This window comes from Emydura macquarii, unplaced genomic scaffold (genome assembly GCF_026122565.2).
Source record: "Emydura macquarii macquarii isolate MOO-44397 ecotype Brisbane River unplaced genomic scaffold, CSIRO-AGI_Emac_v2 contig_2676, whole genome shotgun sequence".
Lineage (NCBI taxonomy): Eukaryota > Metazoa > Chordata > Testudines > Chelidae > Emydura > Emydura macquarii.
This window is the reverse complement of record NW_027132813.1, coordinates 1,556,223-1,576,212: the sequence shown is the minus strand read 5'-3', so window position 1 is coordinate 1,576,212 and position 19,990 is coordinate 1,556,223. Positions and strand designations below refer to the sequence as shown.

Sequence of the window (19,990 nt, the reverse complement as noted above, 5' to 3'; positions counted from 1 at the left end):
GATGATCCCTTACACCGTGAATCACAACAACATTCAGGTTACCCCCAATCCCAAAAGACCAGTCACTTACCCAGGTCAGTTGCACTTTAGATATCACGCCAAAACAATGCTTGTAGCCAATCCAATAATAATCTAAAGATTTATTAAATAGGGAAATGGAATGAGAATTATGTACAAGGTTAAAGCAGGTAAACATACATACACACGAGTTACAATCTTAAAATTGAAACGCTAATAGAAGCTTCTATAATAAGCAAGTTCTACATGTCCTTTAGGGCTAATCCATCCAGGCTAAGCAGCTGAGCAACACTTACGTTTAGAATCCTTGCCCCAGAGTCCAAGCAGCAATGAGATACTGTTCTTCCTTGTAAGGGGGTTGTATTCCCTTCCCCCCTTCTGCATGGGAGGAATTCACTTGTATGACTCATCTTCGTGGGGTAGGGGGTGCAGAGAGAGTACACAATAAAGTCTTTGGTCCTCTTTAATATTCCTCTCTAGTCCTTCTGGTGTCAATGGTCCTTCCTTGTGGGGAAGGAAACCAGGACATAACACCAGACTGATTTCAGCTATGTATTTGTCAGTGTTCAGTGGAGACATGGGGAGCCTGGCATGAGCTGGCACCTGGTCTGCCAGGGTCACACTCCTGATTTACTTTCTCTACCCCATTCACTGTTTTTATACCTCATTCATGTTCCCTCCAATTTGTTTCCTCTCTAAACTGAGTAGTCCCAGTCTTCTCCAATTTCCTAGCTTATGGATCTCTCTCTCCATCCTCTAACCATTTTCACTGGCCATCACTGGACCCTTTGCTATTTCTTTCCCACATACTGCTCCCATTGACTTCAACAGAATCCCAGTGCAGGCACCCTGGGTCAGTGGTCAGGCCTTGATCTCACTAACCTGGAACTAGTACTTGATCATAAAAGTTAGAGATGGAGAAGCCTTGTCAGGTCCCATTGGGAGCCAATGTAAAGTCAAGGCTACTTTAGAGCTTTTGTCGAATAGTGATGTCAGTTTTAGGGGGTGACTTTAAAAAAAACAAATTCTGTACCAGTGAAAGTGTCAATGCAGTTATACTAGCAAAAAAAAGTGCTTTTGCCAATATAGTTTGTTTCAGACCAGGTCTACGCTACAAAATGTTGCTGTCATAGAAATATCAGTTAGGAGTGAGGGAAAAAAATCACACCCCTAACCAACACAACTATGCAAGCAAAATCCCCAACATAGATGCAGCTGATACTAGCAGAAGAGTCCTTTGGTCGATATAGCTTATGTCGTTCGGGGAAGTGGTTCAACTACACAAGCAAAAGAACTCCTTTTGCCAGTATAAGATGTGTCTCCACTAGGGGGTTTTGCTGTTCTAGCTAACCTGCAAAACCTCTTCTAGAGTTGACCTGGCCTCAGATTGCGCATTTTCTACCCTTTTCCCTGGGGGGATGATTCCAGCGGTTAGTAGATCTCGCTACTAGGAAACTTTTCTGGTATATTTAGCTTAAATGCTTCTTTCATTAATGTTACCCCTCTGTAGTTCTGCCCCCTTGGAGCATCCTATTGATCCTCCTTTCTCCTGGGTTTTAATACCCTTTTTCCATCGATGTAGACAATCACACCCTCTACGCTGATGAATCATTACTTAACCAAGGTAGATGTATTTAAGCTTTTTAAGTCTTCCTCCCTGATCATGTCCCAGTCCACCGGTCCCTGTGATGACCTGGATGCCTTCTGCACGGATGCAGCATTACAATGCAGAGTCACCAACACTGACATGTACACCCACCCCAAGTGAAAAAGCCATAGCAGTAGATTTTGGGAGCGGTGAAGATCGGTCACTGATCGGCCCCTTTTTCCCCGCCGACAGATAACACCTGCCGCTTTGAGGACGAGAAGATCTGTGGCTTCATGCAAGACAAGATGGACAACTTTGATTGGACCCGTCAGAATGCCTTGACCCAGAACCCCAAGCGCACTGTCAACACAGGTCCGCCCACAGATACCAGTGGCACACCAGAAGGTATGCAGGCTTCCAGTGTTCCTGTTGCTCGGCCACTCAGCTCTGTGTGTATTGTGAGGGGGGAGAGGCAGTACATTGTGTCTTGCCAGACCCCTGTCAGGGGCTCCTTAGCCCTCAGCACCCTGACCCCCATCCCCAGGATCCTGCGGATGGAGTGCTGATCTGCTTTCCAGGCACACGCATCTGCTTTGCATGGGGAGCAGGCGGTTAATTTGCATGCTACTGATTGGCATTAAATACACAATTAAAACGCCCACAACTTTGTTTAAAGGAATAGTGAGAGCTCATTACCAGCTAATTGCCTGCTGCCAAATGCCCTTGTCCCATCTGATGCTTGTTGTGAAGTCACAGAGGGAGATGCTAGTAGGAAACTTCTCTAGTACTTTGCAATGTCTAAATTGGTTCCAACCAGATATTATCCTTAAGGAAGAACCCAGCGAGCCACCAGCCCACCAGGTCTCCTCTGTGCCACGTAAGACTGAGATTGTGTGAATGGTGAGGGTAAATGCTTATCACCCTGCTTTGGAACAGCCTCCTTATCTCTGCACTGGGGTTTCCTCTGATTGCCAATTCTCTGGGTGCAGTGCAGATGTGGAAGGAGCTCCCTAGCTGGGCAGGGAGCATCTTCTGCTATTTTAGCCTAGCAATATTACATTTCTCTTTCCATAGAAAGGGGAATAAGCACAAATATCTGAACCTAGAGCAAATGAGAAGCACCCATTTACCAGCTAAGTAAATTGCTTTTCTTGTAATTGTCCTTACCAATTTGCTCCCGCATGAAAGGGACAGAAGTCAAATAAACAGCTGTATTGTAAAGCTGTTCTTCCCTGCATTACTAAGAGCCTCTTTGATATTGTTATTTAAAGATCTTTCCTTCTAGACCAAATTTGTTGGAGCTTCTCACTCAGCTGGGGAAAGTGAAATTAGACTGATCAGTTTCACTTTCCTCTCTTTCAGCTATTTCACTCCCCAGCTGTCCTACTGCACAAAGCAGCCAGATTTGGGGTTCCCAGTGCTGCATGGGAAAGACTTAATCCCCCCCACCCCCAAATTTGCAAAGCATGCACTCTGCCATGCCAGCTCAAACAGCTGGCCCATCTAGTTCAGTGTTCTGCTCCCATTCCTCGGTACGTGATACTCCAGTGGCAGCTATAAAAACCTGAGCAGGGCACAATTGGCCAAGAACATGGTCAGGTGTTTTCAAAGCAAAGGATGCTTCTCCAGGGGAAAGAAGAGCAAGCCTGACTCTCCTTCTCCATTTCTCTCCATGTTAGGTTAGTTCAGAGCCCCCATAAATGTTGGTTCTAAGCTGTCAGAATCCCTTTTGATCCGCAGGGAAGGAGACACGGTGCATTGTCTTTCCCCGTCTTTCCCTCTTGGACTGTAGGTTATTATATGTTCATTGAGGCCTCCCGGCCCCGGGTGACAGGAGACAAGGCCCGGCTGATCAGCCCCCTGTACAACATCACCGCCAAGTACTACTGCGTCTCCTTCTTCTACCACATGTACGGGAAGCACATCGGTGAGTGCACCTGGGACGGGACAATGCTGGATTGGGGTGGGATTCCTCCCTGGGGCAGGGTCTTCCTGCCATGTCTGCTCTGTGATCCTCTGTTATCTTCAAATAATCCTCCTCCGTCACCCGAGTGCACATCTGAATGGGGCAATGAGTCCCGCCTTCTCTAACACGGGCACCAGACCGGGCAGTGCTGCAATATCCCCTTACCAGTGCTTAATTTGTGCCAGGGCTTGCCAGAGTTGAGCCCTGACACCTCTAGGCGTGGCAGTTCATAACCCTAGCAGCTCTGGGCTTGCCCAATTATGAAAGGTAAAAAAATTGCTAGACCCCCGGCACCTCTTTCATTACAAATTAAGCACTTCCCTTTACCTGCCCTGTACCTTGCAGTAGCCCTTCACCCGCTGATTCTCTGCCTCCCTTCCACACCCTCACAATGCTGCCTTCCCCCATGAAACAGTGCGGTGCTCCCTTGATCTTCCCCTTCCTGTAGAAGCATCTGCTTCCCATCACCCTCCACTGCAGCAGCCCCTCATCCATGCTTTTCTATCCCCGGCACGGTAACATGACATCGCCCCCTTTCAACTCAGCCCTCATTCTCTCGCCACACCCCAGCAATCCCGCAACCTCCCTCATTTCCTCCTCGCCCAGCTGTGGATGGTCCTGTCTCTTTTCTTGTAACAGCGGGGTGTGATGTGGAAGTGACTGATATCACAGGAGAGACTGTGGGCATGGAGGCAGAGCGAATTGTGTCGGGGGGAGGGGGGTTGTCCCTTTGTGTGAGATAAGGGGAAAAACGGGGCTCCATGGTTGCTGCCGGGGTTTGGGGATGGAAGCAGGTTCTGGCAGGATGACGGAGATTTGTGGGGAGCGGTTGTATCCTGAGGCAAAGCTGTTATGAGTGGGCGTCTCCCCCCAACCTACTCCTCTGACTGCTGAATTGGAGCCTGTGTGTTTAGGAAGCACAGTAGAAGAGCCCGGCACGCTAATGAGTTTCCATATACAATCACGAAGTAATTGGTAATTCGTCACCTCTTGATTATAATTTCATTAATTTGAATAATAGATGCACTCTTCCCACAGTGCACTGGGTTATTAATCACCTGCTGGACTGGAGCTTGGCTGAAAAATCACAGCCCAGACAGGAATGTGTCCACCTTCTGGTAAACAGGGTTAATTAACAGCTCTGCCTCAACACCATTGAGGTCAATGGCATGGAACATGCTCCAGGGGACCAGTCCCTTGCACCACGTCTCTTGTGTGTGGCAAGGCAGAAGACGCTGGGGTCCAGGATCTGGATACTTCCTGCCTAGGTTGGACTATTTTGATTATGTGACTGTGAACTGCTTCCCAGCAGTTAGGAGGCGAGGGTTGTCCCAGGAGTCACTTGGAAGGTGTCCACCCCTACTTCTGCAATGAGGGCTCATGTGCCCCACACTCTCAATGTCATGACACTCCAGAGGGATCTCAATGTGCTTGTACTTGCTGCCTGAATGGGTGTCTTGGTCTGAATGTTTTGGTGCTTTCAGGGGCAGGTTGTGCTGAACTTACACCCATGTTGGTATCACATCACACCCGGGGGGAAAAGGGGCGTTCCCACTTATCAGACTTATCCAATCACTCAACTGAGATTGAGTCACAACTGGGCACTTGCGTGGCTTTGTGCGTGGATTCTCCTGACCTTTTCTGATCTGATCAGCCACAATTGCCGGTTTGTCAATCAGGAGCTTTTGCTGCTGACTGACCTGTGTATGTTTTTACCCAGCTCTTCTCCAGACGTCTTAGAAGGCTTTCCCCCTTCATCAGTGCAGTGAAGAGTGAAACAGACCAATGGTGGAAGAGGGAGTGGCAGAGAGAAAAGAGAGCTAGTGCTTATTTGGGCACAGGCCATTGTACCTCATATAGGTACACCACAAGAAACCCCTTCTGCAGGACAGAAAAAGATCATCTTAGAGTTTTGCCTTTTTCCTATGGGAACCTTACAGCACCCTCATTTAATATGGTGGTCTTAGTTTGGTTTGGAGAAGGGATGAAATGGAAGCGGATGGGAACAGATACACTGGAGTTCTTTTGCTATTGGCATTTTGATCCTTTCTGCATGGACTCTGGCTACTAAGAATCAAGGATGGAAGACTCCGTAACTCCAGAGACCTGACAAAACCCCTGGGTCCCATTTCCATTCCCCAGCATCAGGAATCTTTCATCTTCCATTCACTTCTCCATTCAGACTTAATCTGATCCTCCCTGCCTGGTTCCTGTTCCCCTCTTGTCTCCCAAAGGGGCTGTTAAATTTGTGCAAGGTGGCTGGACTGTGTAATGTTAATGGCATGTGACAATTTCCCAAGGGGAGTGCTGCTGAGCTGAGAGTGAATGAATGATTTAAAATGCAGACTGACTCGACACAGTCAGAGGGGAGAGAGGATGAGAGAGAATACCTTTCCCTCTGCCTGTTGGAGCTGTGGCCCAACAATGCGTCCTTCCATAAATCTGAGTTCCCGTACTTATCTTCTCTCAGTGTTTTACCGTTTCCTGTCATGCCGATTACTATAGTCTCGAATCATTCTGGCTTCAGTAGAATTTGCTGGGGGACACCAGGGCAAAATCAATATGTTCCCAGTAAATCACAGCACCCAGTAATCCTAACACTGCTTGTCTCACCAACTCTTGTTCTGCCAGGGAACCTACCATTAAAGCTGATTGGGTCGATTTCCCTACTGCTAGAATGAAGCTGACTAGTCTTTCAGTGCTGGCATTTCACTGAATCTTCTTCCCAGCCCTCAGGAATCTGACCCACCATTAGGGATCTCCACTGGCATCCAGCACATTTCTAGGACCTGATCCTTCCCTGGATGCTTCCAGCCTGAGGGCTCTCTGGCGTAGCTAATCTCCCCCATTAAGGACAGACTCCCTTCCTTACAGAAGGCTTGGTGGTTAAATCTTGATTTCCAGTGCGTATTTCTTGCTCTAAAACGGTTTTGCTTGCATGATCAGGGGATCAAGTGGGATCAGACCCTGCAGCTTTAGCCCTGCTGAGAGGTGCCAAATGTGATGTCCCTTGAGGCTGAAATCATCCAGCCACAGAGCATGTCCAGCCCAGTCAGGGGCAAGGAAAGCTTTTCCAGCACACATCCACCACCTGTGTGCCACAGCCTGGCCTCAGGTAGGACGTGAACTCCAGCTCTCTGGTTCATTCAGTCATTGGCCTCTTCCATAGGGTCTGTTGTGCCAAATGAGGAACTGCTGGATTCAGACCTCCTACCCAACCATGTGTCACACCTGACAATCTGATCACTGCACACCTGAGCCACTTTCCTTTCAGTACCCCAAGCTACCCATTCCCCACCGCGCACACTTGTGTTTATATCAGTGCCAGCGTGGCTGTACCAGGCCCAGTGCTAGCAGGGTCCTAGCATGCCAATGCCAGCCTGTGTCCCATTCACACTACCAGAGGTGTCAGCAGGTCCAGGCCCATGGTCTGATCCCCCGCCTCTCCCAGAAGCTGACTGTCCAGTGTGGTGCCATTCAGCCCTCCACCGCCACGAAAAGAAGCAGTATAAAATTCAACATTTATTTATTTATTTTATAACCTGTTTATTACCTTTCCCTTCCTCTCTCCCCCCTTAGCGTGAAGTGAAAGCTGCTTTATTCTTGCAGTTTGACTGTAAAATATCCATAGCCATCCAGGCAAATCTTCTCTGGGAGAGTTCCCGGGCACCGTTGGTTTATAATAGATATGACGAACAAGAGAAACCGAATAAAAATGGAGCTTTTGTAGCCGGGGTATAAAATATTCAATGACTAACAGAGCAGGGCGATGCTAAATGTCTCTCAGCTGAGCTGAGAGCTGGCTGGAGGGAGCTCTCTGGAGGTCCTTCCCCATCCCCTTTGATTTATTTGGCTGTTGCTTCCTGCACCCCCCTCTCAGTATTAGGGTTCCCAGTATCCTGTGACCTCAAGATGCACCGAGGAGCCTAGAGGTGGGGGATTCCTTTCTACATTGTAGGGTGGCAGTCATTAGGGAATGAGAGCATCTTGTTTGCAGTAGAAGGAAATATAGAAAACAATTGTCCTTAGTCCATCTCTGGTGCCTCTTATTCAAGGATCCCTTTACCACACACCCTATGAGGAGGTTTGGTATTATTAACCCCCTTTAACAGCAGAGAAATCTGAGACCCAAAGAGTCTTGCCCAAGTTATCAAAATAAGTCAGTGCCACAGCTGGGAATAAAACCCAGGAGTCCTGACTCCCAGTTTCCCACTTTAACCATTAAACTAAGCTCCCTCCCACACAGGATACTAGCATAAGAGATTAATTGCCAGGAAGAATAGCTGCTGCAACAGTCTCTCTTGCCATGACTACTCATATCAAGATTCACAGCTATTCATCTATTGTGCCTCTTGCCATAGTAGTAGCTGGGCTTCCGATCAATGTTGTGCAAATGATAGTGCCTTAATGTGTGTGGCCACTGTGACCCATCCGTGCCTAGGGTAGCCTGCCTGAAAATGACAAGGTCAAGGCATGCTGCAAAAGGAGAGCAGATTCTCCCAAACTGATGACTAACACTGCAGTTCGATTCCCCAACCAGTTACAAACAGTGCTCCTGATTCCCCACACTGGTTATCAAAAAGCTAAAACACAAAAATTCCACAGCCCACTTTACTGCATTTCAGTCTCTGGCTCCCAGTCAGCAAGTAGGTCCAGTAAAGAGAGAAGTTATTTAAAACTCTATTCCCTTTACCAAAACGTTCTCCTGACCCCAAAGGGTCAGCCGCATTACCAGATCAATATAAGTTTGAATCTTACCCAAAATACCATGCTGCCAGCCAATCCTTTAGTAAATAAAACTAAAAGTTTATTATAAAAGGATGAAACAAATGAGAAGAGAAATGTTAAATGGTCAAAGCAATCAAATATATACAAATGACTGTAAAGTCCATATATATCAGATTCTCAGTAGAAATGTGGAGTTTGCAGGCCTATACAGTCCCTCTGGAGTATATCCAGTACCTGGATGGGTCTCAGTCCTTTCTTTCACAGCTTCAGTTGTAGATGAGTTGATCCAGAGGTAAGAAGCAAGAATGAAGACAAGATGAGGATGGTGCGGCTGCCTTTTATGTCCCTTCCCATGTGGCCTGTCCCAAACACAGCCACCCAGTACACGGCATGGAAAAGCCCTAGAGTCCTCTGTTCCTGAGTATGTTCTTACATGTCCTGGTGACTCATAAGGTGTAACCCCTGGGTTCTTTCACTGGATTCTTAGTACCTTTGAGTTCCCTTGGTGGGCCATTAAACAGGCTTAATGCTGCTGCTATTGGTCTGGGGTGTCACCCAGAAACACAGCACAAATTGAAATCCAAATATGTCATACATATTTAGAACTTATAATACAAAATTGACGCATACATATAAATGTGCTTATCAATCTTAGCGAATTATAACCTTTCCAACAGCATCTGACACGGCATATCTCGTACAAATTATTTTAATTTTGTAATACTATTCTAAATGGTCACCCCTCATCCGAACAGCATCGGAGACACCATACTAGTCGACTTCCTTAGTGTGATCAAGTGCCCAGACTCCAGCCCAGAATGCTTCCTATCTCATAAAGCAGTAACTGTGCACACATTGGACATGCTTGGGCTCAATAGCTTAGCCAATCATGTGACTACTTTCATCCAGTCAGCAAAAGAGATTTTTTTTCCCCTGCCTTCTGCTTCATAATGTCACTGTTAGCCCTGGTCAAAATTGTCAGGTTTTTTTGCTAGGTTTTTACCCATGCTAGTCGCTGCCATGTAAGGTCTGCATCTGTGCTCATCGTGAGATGTGGCCCCAGAGAGGGAGGATGGGAAATAGCCCTTCTCGCACTGGGGGAACTCCCATTTTAGCAGCCTAGGTACATCTGGCAGCTTCATACAGAATTTGTACTCAAAATGCCAGGGCTTGAAGTGGGAGATCTGAGCCTGAATTAAGACTGAAATCTCAAAACTCCACCTCTGGCTTCGACTTTGTCACTTTCAGGACTCCCAGTTGATTTAGGAGGAGTCCCATGGGCTTAGACGTGCAGCCACTTATCCCAGAGTACAGGGAACAGGTTTATTATGTTGGATCTGTCCAACATCTCTCAAACTCATCTCAACACTAAATGTGCTGTTATTCCAATCCGCCTCTCACTGTGATCCTGTTTGATCACACAAGTTAAATGGCTTGATTATTAGTTGGATGTGTCTCCTCCAAGGGAAATGTGAAGTGGTGCTGGTGATTCAGCAAGAGCTGTTCTTCTTTTTGAGTCGGTACTGAAACAATGGTATGGTGATGAGGGCCATAGAGGTACCTAGATACACAGACAGTTGTCCTGGTCAAGGTGGCATCTTTCAAATGAAATGGAGGCCTTGATATTTTAGAACATAAGAACGGCCATACCGGCTCAGACCAATGGTCCATCTAGCCCAGTAGCCTGTCCTTTGACAGGGGCCAGTGCCAGGTACTTCAGAGGGAATGACTAGAACAGGTAATCATCAAGTGGTCCATCCCGTTGGCCATTCCCAGCCTCTGGTAAACAGCAATCCCTGCCCATCCTGGATAATAGCCATCGATGGACCTACCTCCATGAACTTATCTAGTTCTTTTTTGAACCCCATTATAGTCTTGGCCTTCACAACATCCTCTGGCAAGGAGTTCCAGGCATTAATGATCCCAGGACACTCATAGTAAGATTTAGGATGTTGGCCTCCAGGCTCCTGACCGAACTCCAGTGTGGATAAATTCATCCTGTTGACCTATATGTTCATCACTTCCTGTGTTGTGTAGTGTTAATGAACATTGTTAAAAATAGCTGACATTTTCTAGCTTGGAGGTGGCTGCATTTTAATAGTGGGTGAAGGGGATCCCAATATATAATACATAGTTTATAAAACATATTGAATTGCCTCCAGAGGGCACAGCAATATATCATGTAAGATTATGTCATTGAGCTGAACTAGAAGAGTCATATTTCTCCAGTGGGGTGTGATTCACATCCCTCGAGGCTCTTGGAAAATAAGTTGCAATAGAAGCTGAGTGAACAATTTGCTATGAATAATTTATTCAATGTTTAACCCTTATTTTGTTGTTCATGAATCAGCCTCAGAAAGGCTCTGGCTTTTCCTGATGTGTTTGTTGTTCAAAATGTATTTGACTATTTTATGCAAACATCTATCAGTTTATGAGTTGCTTGCTGTTGGCTAAGAGTATTCAATACTCTGCTGTGCTTCAGTGTACTCTAATAGCAGCTGTTTGTTTATTTTTTATTTTATGTTTTTGGAAGTTCCGTAAATGCCGTGATGATGAGCCGGGTTATAAATACCTGGCAAGATAACGAGATATTTGTACTTTGCTATTCAGTCTCTTTTGATTGAACACATAGAGACTGACCCAAAGCTCATTGAAGTCGATATGAGTTTTTCCATGGATTTCAATGAGTTTTGGATTAGGACCATAGATTTGTATGGCCAGGAGGGACCAATATATCATCTTGTCTGTTCTAATGTATGTCACAGGCCAAGAAATCTGTTACTCCAATTTGAGCCCAATAGCCAGTATGTGTCTGTTCTCTGATTGGATGAGCTTGATTCTTATTGTTATTTATTTACATATAACACCTAAAGTGTGCCTGATGCTTTACAGATGTAAGACAAAACTGCCTTCTGCCCCGAGAGCTTAGCATCTAAAAACTAAAGAACATGTGAAGGACAACGAAAAGATTCACTTGATGTGGGTGCATATCTTGTCCATTCTGTGACTAAAATCCCTTCTCCTCACCCTCTTTTTACCATATGTCCAACTATCCTGACTTGCACTCTCCTCTGTGCACCCCACAATGAAAGTGTGTCCCACAGAATCAAGTTCCCAGTGCAACTACAATTGCACAGTTTATATTCTTCAGATATACTCCCATATTTGCTTACAACTCACTCTTTGGCAACATTCGTGCCGGGGATTCATTTGCAGGAACATCAGTTGGAAATGAAACTTCAATGGTGCAGCCTTTAATTTTATTTAAAGTGAATCTAGTAATGTTGGATTACACCACCAGAGTCTGGTGTCTAGAGTTCCAAGCTCAACACAGTGAAAATCACTTCTGCTACTTGCTTCAGATTTAGAGCCTCTGGGAACACATAAAGACCAGGGATAGGGACCACACATACACTCACAAGCACAAAGACTAGCCTGTTTTACAAGTTTTATTAAAGTTACAGTTAAGGATATGATTACCCATGCATATCAAAATCCTATGCATAACTTACAAATAGAGTCATACCCCCATCCTTAACAATATTCTTAAGGTCTGATGGAGGCCTTGCCAATTGATCATCAGTAGAGGGATGGTCCCTGCTGAAGTTTTCCTGTAGGGAACTCATTTTACCCAGTCTGGGAGCCCTCTTTTATCTTGTGACTCTGACCACATCTACTCTCCGCGCAGGTGCCTGAAGGTGTCCACCCTCTTTTTCCTTATTTGTATTGTGTCCCCCAAGAATATTGGGGTACCTCTTTTTCATAGGTTGTTTGTAGTTCCTTTTATTCTCATTAGCATTTATGCATGACGTATACCCTGCAGTTAGGGCATGTGTTAGAACACTGTGACTACTGGCTATCTTGTACTCAAAATTAAACTTACGGTCAATTTTTCACAATACCACCCATTAGGACATCTTTTCCCATGATCTTGTGGCTCCGGGTCATTCTTTGGTCACTTACTTATGTCAAGCATTTCTTAAGCTTATGGCCTAATATAGCTAAGCTAAAATTTTACAGGCCTCAGCCAGTAGGCCTTGCACTTCAGCCCTACTTACTTAGACACCTAATACATACCTAGCCCTTCTAACTACTGACCAATCTTATACTTCTGTAATCCTAACTTAAATCTATTTCACATAGAATAATTACATACATTATGACATGTTAGTTAATCATATTATCACACAATAAAGAATATTAAAATAAAGTAATTGGCTACAGCTCTCTCCCTTGACATTGTAAATATTGTATCAAAAGATAATAAGAACCCTGTCACATACATTTACATGACCGTATACAGCAATCATTAGTATAGTAATTCACAGCAAACATAATTGGTATCATATTCAAAATCTTATATGCCACTTAAATTTATGCTTAAAACTTTTATGTAATTTAATTATTCTGTACTTATTAGGGATTAGTTATTTCTTTAGCAATCTCAAATGGTGGATCTATTATTCCCTTAGACTTTGGTACATAATCATATGGAGAATTTGGAATTTGATGTGGGTTTATGCTGTGCATATCCTCATATCAGCTCTAGCTGTTACTGATGAGTTGACAGTAGGCAAAAAGGGAAGGGAAATAGATTTGATTAAACAAGAGGGGTGTTTAACCTTTTCTGTACTTAGGGATCTAATTCTTCCTCCCATGTAACATAAGGGAAGGATAGTACACATAGTGAGGGTATCCATCCTTTCCATCCAATTCCCTTTCCTCTAGAAGCAGTAAATACCTCATTTGGGCTGTTGTTATTCAAAATTTCAGATACTGCTTTGTCTGCCTTATTCATATTACTAATTTAAATTCAGTTTGAAGCTTTTCTTTTTAGCAATTGTTTTAGCTGTACGGTTAATGGTGGTATATGAGCATGAAACATTGGAGCACTTAGTTTGATAAGATCCTGATAATCCAGGTTACTAAGAATAATAGTTTCATTTTCAGACATAGATATTGGAGATAGTGTCATGTGCCCAGTAATTATCGGTACTTGTGAATTTAAAAAAAAAATTAGTTTTGTGACCACACATATAAGTTGACCATAATAGAATGTATTGTGATTAGTTACTACACAGTACTGTCCCCATCATAGGCCACTCATTCCATAAGAGATCTCCATTTGGTTAGTTGCACTGGACATGATATCTGTGTTGCATTAACTGTCAGTAGGTTCCAGTGGTACTTTTCCATCTGGCCAAATAGTAGAGGTGTTACCTCAAACTTATCACACCTACAGATCCATTGATACTTCTTTTGAGAGCAACAAGCCATCTGCGGAACTTTCCATGCTTGGACATGGAGATAATACACCACCAGCAGAGGTACTTGCATTCGTTCCCTAGAGATGTCATCTTCTAGGTGACCCATGGAATAGACCTCAGCTAATTGATCAAATACATCCTTATTTGGATTGAACTTGGATAGTGATAACATGAACGAGACATATAAGGATCTTGAAATGTTACATGCTTTTCTTAAATAATGTGTTATGATTTGGATGTGGTGTCTCAAATCCCAAATTTCTAATTGCACCAAATGATTTTATTTTATTTTACATTTAATTGGGCATTTGACTTTCTCTCTTCCTTGTTTTTAAATACAATGTGGATAATACTAATTCAAAATTGATCTCAGATTAATTCTGGTACCTTTTTTAGTTCCAAGAATTGTAAGGCATTATCAATAGTGTTTATTACTTATTCCCCATATACTGAACAAATAATTTCTTTCCTAAGATAATGATTTTTTTTCCTGGTTATTATTATATTTTATCAATCGATTAATCTGTATCTGATTTGCATTAAATAATTTGGTTATTTCATGCATATCATACACCATACATCATTTTTAGTTGCTAAACCATAAATCCCTTTTAACATTGGATCAATTACTTGATTAGCTTCTTCTTGGATTACATAATTAATATCCCTTTTGATTCTTTCAATATTAACCTTATTCCAAATTGACATTCCTGTGCCAAATAAATCTGTGATACTGTTCAGAACTCCCAAAGGACTAATTCCTCATTTTCTTCTAGGAGCATAAAGGTTAGTTCATGTTTCAAGACCCAAGTTAGCATTATCCTGTACTTGTTGATAAGTAGCAATCTTACCCAACAGGTGTACTGAAAGGAAAGATGCAATTTTAATGTATTTACAGTAACTAAATTCATAGAATCATAGAATATTAGAGTTGGAAGGGACCTCAGGAGGTCATCTAGTCCAACCCCCTGCTCAAAGCAGGACTAACCTCAGCTATATCATCCCAGCCAGGGCTTTGTCAACCCTCAGCTTAAAAACCTCTAAGGATGGAGTTTCCACCACCTCCCTAGGTAACCTATTTCAGTGCTCCACCACTCTCCTAGTGAAACACTTCTTCCTAATGTCCAACCTAGATCTCCCGCCCTGCAACTTGAGACCGTTGCTCCTTGTTCTGTCATCTGCCACCACCGAGAACAGCCTAGCCCCATCCTCCCTGGAACCCCCTTTCAGGTAGTTAAAGGCCACTATCAAATCCCCCCTCATTCTTCTCTTTTGCAGACTAAACAAGCCCAGTTCCCTCAGCCTCTCCTCATAAGTCCTGTGCTCCAGCCCCCTAATCATTTTGGTTGCCTTCCGCTGGACTCTCTCCAACTTGTCCACATCCTTTTTGTAGTAGGGGACCCAAAACTGGACACAATATTCTAAATGCGGCCTCACCAATGCCGAATAGAGGGGAATAATCACTTCCCGTGACCTGCTGGCAATGCCCCTCCTAATGCAGCCCAATATGCTATTAGCCTTCTTGACAACCAGGGCACACTGCTGACTCATATCCAGCTTTTTATCCACTGTTACCCCCAGGTCCTTTTCTGCAGAGCTGCTGCCCAGCTCATCGGTCCCCAGTCTATAGCTGTGCATGGGATTCTTCCTTCTTAAGTGGAGGACTCTCTTGGGTTCCTTTCCCCCTCATATTAGCCTCCCAGGGAATCCTGCCCATCAGTTCCCTGAGGGAGTCAAAGTCTGCTTTTCTGAAGTCCATGGTCCGTATCCTGCTGTTCTCCTTTCTTCCTTTTGTCAGGATCCTGAACTCGACCATCTCATGGTCACTGCTGCCTAGGTTGCCACCCACTTCTACTTCCCCTACCAAATCTTCCCTGTTTGTGAGCAGCAGGTCAAGAGAAGCACGGCCCCTAGTGGTTGCTCCAGCACTTGCACCAAGAAATTGTCAGCGACACTCTCCAAAAACTTCCTGGATTGTTTGTGCTCTGCTGTATTGCTCTTCCAGCAGATGTCAGGGTGATTGAAGTCTCCCATGAGAATCAGGTCCTGTGAACTGGAAACTTTCCCTAGTCGAGTAAAGAAAGCCTCATCTACCTCATCCTCCTGGTCTGGTGGTCTGTAACAGACACCCACCACGACATCACGCTTATTGTTCTTGCTTCTAAGCTTAACCCAGAGACACTCAACTGACTTATCTCCAGTTTCATACTGGAGCTCAGAGCAGTCATAGTGCTCTCTTACATACAGTGCAACTCCTCCACCCTTTCGCCCCTGCCTGTCCTTCCTGAACAGTTTATACCCATCCATGACAGTGCTCCAATCGTGAGAGTTATTCCACCAAGTCTCAGTTATTCCAATCATGTCGTAGTTTCTTGACTGTGCCAGGACTTCCAGTTCCTCCTGCTTGTTTCCCAGGCTTCTTGCATTTGTGTACAGGCACTTGAGAAATGCTAATTATATAAATTTAATACAACAGGGATATGAATAAATTGTACTTGATTAATTAGTACTCCTGGTATAGGCGTAGCTGTGAAACCACTGATGGCCTTCTTGTAGAACTGGCCATGCCACTGAATCCTGTGAATCATGGTCCTTTTCCACAATTATTGCCTGTACCTCCACTTTGAAATATTGATTAATAACTTTTGTCCTATCCAAAAACTTAATTTGGATACAGGCTTCATATTCTCCTTCATCTTCATAATTTAGGTTAAATATAGTCATTGCTCCATTTTTTACTGTGTTTTTTTCACACTTGGTTTTGTTTCTCCATGATCCATATGTAATTCCATCACTTATTGGTGAAGATTTACCTCCACTTGTAATATATGTTTTACATCCCCCCCCCCCCTCAATTCCTTAAGGAAAGGAGAGATTTTTTTTCCAATCTACAAAAGACATTTGTTCATTTTCTTCTATGTCATATGCAAGAACAATTTTATATTTTGATAAAATGTGTTATGAGTGGTTTGAAAAAGTTTTTGGCTGCCTAAATTCTTTGGAAAATAATGCACATACCTTCCTCCATGTCTCTGGACTTCCAGTGGAAAATCCTTCAAATTTTCACTCCTCCTTTGATACTAGATATAATTCCAATATATATAGACCTGACATATGATTCTGTACCTTATGTATTGTCATAGTTGTACTAGTAGTCCATGTAGTAAATGAAGTTTTATTCTGTCATATATAAATTGTCCTTGTGCTAGGTGATCATCCCATTCAAAGAAAATTTCAGTTGAAAGGCATGATGTATTCCCTTTTAGTCAATCTGATTTGATTTGTTCTCACACCCAAATCACTTTTATCTATGTATCCTGAGCCTCAGTAGGCAAGGCTGAGTCCAGTCCCAACAAAACGTGCTGATTTGCCTTGACTATTCTTGTTTCTTGTAGTAGTGGAACAGTCTGTTGTTTGGTCTGAAGTACAGCATGAAGGCAATAATACACAATCAATGTTGTTAAGACATGCTTACCCCCAGCCCCCTTTCCCCCTGCTACTGGACTGGCTCTCTCCGATCCTCTACATCCTTTTTTGTAGCCAATGTCTCTAGTTCCTCTGCCTCTGGAGAAATATTTCTTTTCCTGTACAACTTTAAGCAATTAGCATGATAGAATTTATCTACATTTTCTTTTGTGTGTGTGTGTTGTTCTAATTCGGTATACAGAGGAACTGAGTCTATCCATAATATAGTGTGACCCAGTTCATTGGTCACATAAATTGTGTTCTGGTACAGCATATGATAGGAGCATCACCTGATCTCCAATTTCCCAAGTGTTCTCTTTTTGGCCTGTGTCAAAATAGGCTTTTGCCTTCTATTAGATTTTCCCAATTTAACAGCTACCTGCAATTGAATTTGATTCAAATGTTTTTGTAATGCTTGCTAGGTTTCTGGTTTAACTCCCTCTAGCTATGTTCAGGGCCCACCCTACACCAAATGGTGCCCCAGGCAAGGAGAGTCTTCGGTGCTCCTCCTCCCTCCCCCCCCCCCCCCCATTTGTTATACTTTTGAATATCTTATTTTGTATTGAATTTATAGCCATTCCACAACTTTGATGCAGGATTTGCATGCATAATTTATCCACATATGGAACACCTGAAACATTTGACTTTAAACATTCTATTTTCCCTTTTGTCGCTAACAACAAAAACAGCACCCCGAGCCCAGCACCCTCCAAGTCCAGCACCCCAGGCAGTCGCCTGGATCACCTGTCTCTAATTCTGGCCCTGGCTTTGTGCCATTGGTATGCCACAAAAGATGATCTGGCATTCGCATAATTTGCCCACTCATCAACTCAAAGGGTATATGATCTGTGTAGGCAGCTGCAGTTGCCCTGAGTGTCATTAAAGTGAGTGGATTCAGGGTTTCCAAACTGAGTCCATTGGCATCTATCAATTTCTGCAGCATTAGTTTGATGGTGCAATTTGTTCACTCTACAATCCCTGATGATTGAGGCCTATAAGGAATGTGCAATTTTGTTGCACTCCCAACAACTGTAATCACCTATCAAACTCTTGTCCAGTAAAATGTGTTCCTCTGTCTGACTCTACCCTAGTGGCGAATTTCCCATGAGAGACTTGTTCCACCAAGATCTTTGTTGTGTCTAAAGCAGCTTTTACCTTAAGAGGAAATGCTTCCACCTATTTAGAGAATGGAACAATAAAAACTAGAAGGTATTGGTTTTCCCTGATCATAGTAGTTTGACTCATCTATGAAAAAGCAATATTCTTCTATGATTTTTATTTGGGAGGTATTAAAGTGAAAAACTGGGTCCAGGTTTTCCCTTGATCAACATCTGGCACACACAACGGTTCCCAGGATACAACAGGGTATCTGGTAATGGAGATAGGATCCATACTGGGGTCACTGTTATATCCTTGTCCTGCAGCAACAAAGTCCAGTGTGCCAGTTGAGAATTAGATACCTGTCCGTCCTTGATTCAATTAGAAAGCAAGAACTGGAGAGGGGTGTGTGTGGAACTAACCACTGCAGGGTTTAAACTAAGGCTGTCAATTAATCGCAGTTAATACAAGCAATTTATGTAAAACAAATTAGCTAGATTAAAAAAAGAAGTCACGATTAATCGCAGTTTTAATCACACTATTAAACAATAATAGAATACCAATTTAAATTTATTATAAATATTTTGGATGTTTTTCCACATTTTCAAATATATTGATTTCAGTTACAACACAGAATACAAAGTGTACAGTGCTCACTTTATATTATTATTTTTATTACAAATATTTGCACTGTTAAAAATACAAAAGAAATAGCATTTTTCAATTCACTTCGTACAAGTACTGTAGTGCAATCTCTTTATCATGAAAGTGCAACTTACAAATGTAGAATTTTTTTTAACATAACTGCACTCAAAAACAAAATAATGGAAAACTTTAAAGCCTGCAAGTCCATTCAGTCCTACTTCTGTTCAGCCAATAGTTAAGACACACAAGTTTGTTTACATTTTCGGGAGATAATGCTGCTCACTTCTTATTTACAATGTCACCTGAAAGTGAGAACAGGCATTTGCATGGCACTGTGGTAGCCAGCGTTGCAAGGTATTTACGTGCCAGATATGCTAAACATTCATATGGCCCTTCATGCTTCCGCTTGTAGATTGCACTATCTTTTTTTATCTTTTTTTACAGTGAAAATATTTGCAATGAAAAATAATAATTATGGCTGTCAATTAAGTGCAATTAACACATGCGATTAACTCAAAACAAATTAATGCATTTTTAACGAGCATTAATCATGGACCATGGCACCAGCTCAGGAGGGCACCACTTCATGCTGCTGGGGCAGCGGTGCCGCTTCTCCTGTCACCCTGCTCCAGTGCTGCTCCCATCTCCTCCCCTCCCCCGATGGAGCCGCCCCTAGCCAAGCTGCCTCAGACTGGGAGCCTACCTCCTGTCTGCTGTGCAGAACAGGGACAAGTGGGGCAGGGGAGCTGTTGTCAGGGTGTCCACCTCCCTCCCACCCATGTATCTGGCCGCCACTGAGCTGGGGTCCGGGAGCAGGGGTAGGCTGCCTGCTGCTGGCTCAGGAGTGGGTGCGGCAGACAGCAACTGCTGCTGGCTAAAAAAGCGTTCAGGCTCCTGAGTGCTCTGCTTAAAGAGACAGCGCTCCCCCACCACGCAAACATACTTCCCCTCCCCCCCCCCCCCCCCAACAAAAATATTTAATAAATGGTATTCTATTACTGTTTAACAGTGCAATTAAACCTGTGATTAATCGTGACTATTTTTTTTTAATCTCTCAATTAATCACAATTAATTTTTTTAATAGTTTGACAACCCTAGTTTAGATCAATTTAAAAAATGCAAAATGCTTGGTTGTCCAGCTGGTGACCAATAAATATTTTTCACACATGGAATATTGAAATTCCCCTAGGCCTGTTCTTCTAGAGACATAAGCTA

At 43.5% G+C, this 19,990-nt stretch overlaps 1 protein-coding gene across 1 annotated transcript in view; it reads left to right on the top strand.

Moving 5' to 3' along the window:
- The window catches only part of MDGA1 (MAM domain containing glycosylphosphatidylinositol anchor 1), a 210,061-nt gene that overhangs the window by 167,649 nt on the left and 22,422 nt on the right, over positions 1-19,990 (top strand). Inside the window, 2 exon segments of the mRNA XM_067565371.1 lie at positions 1,859-2,011; positions 3,399-3,533. Coding sequence (XP_067421472.1) covers positions 1,859-2,011; positions 3,399-3,533 — 288 coding nt within the window.